At 47.6% G+C, this 2,250-nt stretch overlaps 2 protein-coding genes across 4 annotated transcripts in view; one reads left to right on the forward strand and one right to left on the reverse strand.

Annotated features, from left to right (window-relative positions):
- The window catches only part of MITD1 (microtubule interacting and trafficking domain containing 1), a 7,226-nt gene extending 5,052 nt beyond the window's left edge, over positions 1–2,174 (reverse strand). For 2 of the 3 annotated variants that reach the window (XR_003572654.1, XM_027896613.1), the window contains exons 1-5: positions 1,880–2,109; positions 1,587–1,688; positions 992–1,128; positions 823–909; positions 20–135 (exon numbers count right to left, since the gene is read on the reverse strand). Coding sequence is in view for 2 of the 3 variants with exons in the window: in XM_027896613.1 (XP_027752414.1) it covers positions 20–135; positions 823–909; positions 992–1,128; positions 1,587–1,688; positions 1,880–2,033 (596 nt within the window). In the remaining variant the exon portion in view is untranslated. The other variant, XM_027896614.1, reaches the window with a different exon arrangement.
- The window catches only part of MRPL30 (mitochondrial ribosomal protein L30), a 14,858-nt gene that overhangs the window by 7,776 nt on the left and 4,832 nt on the right, over positions 1–2,250 (forward strand). The window contains exon 2 of the mRNA XM_027896620.1: positions 2,174–2,241. Coding sequence (XP_027752421.1) covers positions 2,191–2,241 — 51 coding nt within the window. The 5' untranslated portion in view covers positions 2,174–2,190. The remainder of the gene's footprint in view (positions 1–2,173; positions 2,242–2,250) is intronic.

Below are 2,250 nucleotides of genomic sequence, written 5' to 3' on the forward strand. Positions count from 1 at the left end.
CATTTTTTAAAACCTGCACCTGATTTCTCGGTCGTGTATTGAAGATGAAAATTCAATATTCAGTGTTACTCCATAATTCCTTAATGACTGTTGTATTTCTTCCAAGCCACTCATCTGCTGACTCCTCCCACTACCCTGTAAAAAATAAAAATAATGGGGGGGGAGGGTTGGTTTTTTTAATATAAATTCGCTTTGGGTCATCTCTTCCTGAACTCACCAATAAAAACTTTTTAGTATCAAAGTAAACCAAAAGGAAGTAACTTGGATGGAGGCAGATTTGCAGTTTCAAAGACAGGACAAAGAGCAGACAGATTATAGGTACATTTGCTAAGGGACAAGGAGGAGGAGCTCACTCTCAGCCCTTTGAAACTAGATATGAATTACTATTAAAAACAAGAGCAGTAATAGTTTAAATAAATGCAATGCTAGTTTGAGAGATTACAGCTCATCAAAGCCTCTAAAATGACAACTAAATACAGCTTTTGAAAGAGCAAAAGACCCCATATCCCCATAGATGCTTTGCTTTTGATGACATTTTCTGCAACAAAACTTTCACAGAAACATCTTTTCGACTTAAGACTCTGCTTACCAAGAATTCATTAGAATTATCAGAAAACTCTGAACTTAAAAAATTAATTATGTTCCAGTATCAAATCTTTATTCTTCTCTTAAGTCTGAGTTTTCTGCTGAAAGCATTAGAGCCTGAGTCTAACAAGTTCTGGTAAGTAAGAACAATTTTTTTTTATTATTTTTTATTTTGCATGTGACATTACCTACTACATCAATAGACACATCAATCTGGACACAAATCTAGACACTTACCTCATCACAGGAAGTGAGGAGGTGGATTGTTTTCACTTTGCACGGCCCCTTAATTAGCATCTCGCAGAATCGTAGAAAGTTATACAACTGTAAAAGTTTTATTTAATTTAGTAACTTGGAATGTCTCTAGTAAGTACATCTGTATTAGTTACACCAAGTATCTACTTGCCTGATGAACATGCCTAATGTACGGGTCCTCCACCCAAACTTCAGAAACAATCTCAGTAAGGTACTCATGGAAAAGCTTTTCATAGCCAAAACCTGTTGCGTTTTCCTCTATCCTGATTTGCTTATGGTATTTGCCATCTGAAAAGAAAGTAAGTCTCTGTTTAAGTAAAGGTCAGGACATAACTTCTGTGTTAGAACACCTCACCCATCAAGCATTTGCATAACAACAGACATTTAAAAGCGAATGGGTACATCGAGGCTCACAGAATCACAGACTGGGTCAGGTTGGAACGGACCACAGTGGGTCACCTGGTCCAGCCTCCCTGCTCAAGCAGGATCATCCCAGAGCACACGGCACAGGATTGTGTCCAGACAATTCTTAAATATCTCCAGTGAGGAAGACTCCACAAACCCTCCGGACAACCTGTTCCAATGCTCAGTCACCCTCACAATAAAGAAGTTCTTCCTCATATTCAGGTGGAACTTCCTGGGAGTTGTTTCCTGCCCTTTGCCTCGTGTCCTGTTGCTGGGCACCAGCTGAGCAGAGCCTGGCTCCATCCTCTTGGCACACCCTCCGTTTAGATTTTAATACGTACCTTGTTTCTCTTTCTCGATGTGTTTTTTAATGTCTTCGGCTCTGGTCATATACTCGGAGATCTTCTGCCGGTAGCGGTGCTTTTTTGCCTCATCCTTGGTGGCTGTGACCATTAAAAAGCCATTAAATGGCTGAGGCCATTAAAAAGCTTTTCCGTAGCCCTCCCTGGGGGAACGCCGCCCGCTGCCCCTCTCGCCTTCCCCGTGGGACGACGGCTCTCGGCGCCCGACACAGCTCGAGTGTCCCCGGGGCCGTGCCCGACCCCCGAGGCCGCGGGGCCCCCTCGCCCGGTACCTTTCACCACCTGCAGCAGGAGATCGATGCCCTCCTGGTAACACACCAGCGACTCCTGGAACCGCGACGCCACGTCCAGCTCCACCGCCCGCTTCACCGTCTCCGCCCCGGCCCGCTCCAGCGCGGCGGTGCCATCGCCCCCCGACCGCGACATGGACGGGGACCGGGACCGGGACGGCGACAGGGAACGGGCAGGGAGGTGAGGAGGAGGAGGAGGGAGAGGGGTGGTGTCGCACCCTTGTCCTTCCGCCCTCACGGAACTGAGGTGCCGCGGCGCGGGGATCCGGCCGAAAGAAAGAGGGCGCACCGCGATGGCCGGCGGGGCGGGCCGGGCGGGCCTGGGGCTCGCAGGAGTCGGAAAGGTGGGCATG

The sequence above is a fragment of the Empidonax traillii genome, unplaced genomic scaffold (assembly GCF_003031625.1).
Source record: "Empidonax traillii isolate 1590-97213 ecotype Southwest subspecies unplaced genomic scaffold, ASM303162v1 scaffold503:size689781, whole genome shotgun sequence".
In the NCBI taxonomy this organism is placed as follows: domain Eukaryota; kingdom Metazoa; phylum Chordata; class Aves; order Passeriformes; family Tyrannidae; genus Empidonax; species Empidonax traillii.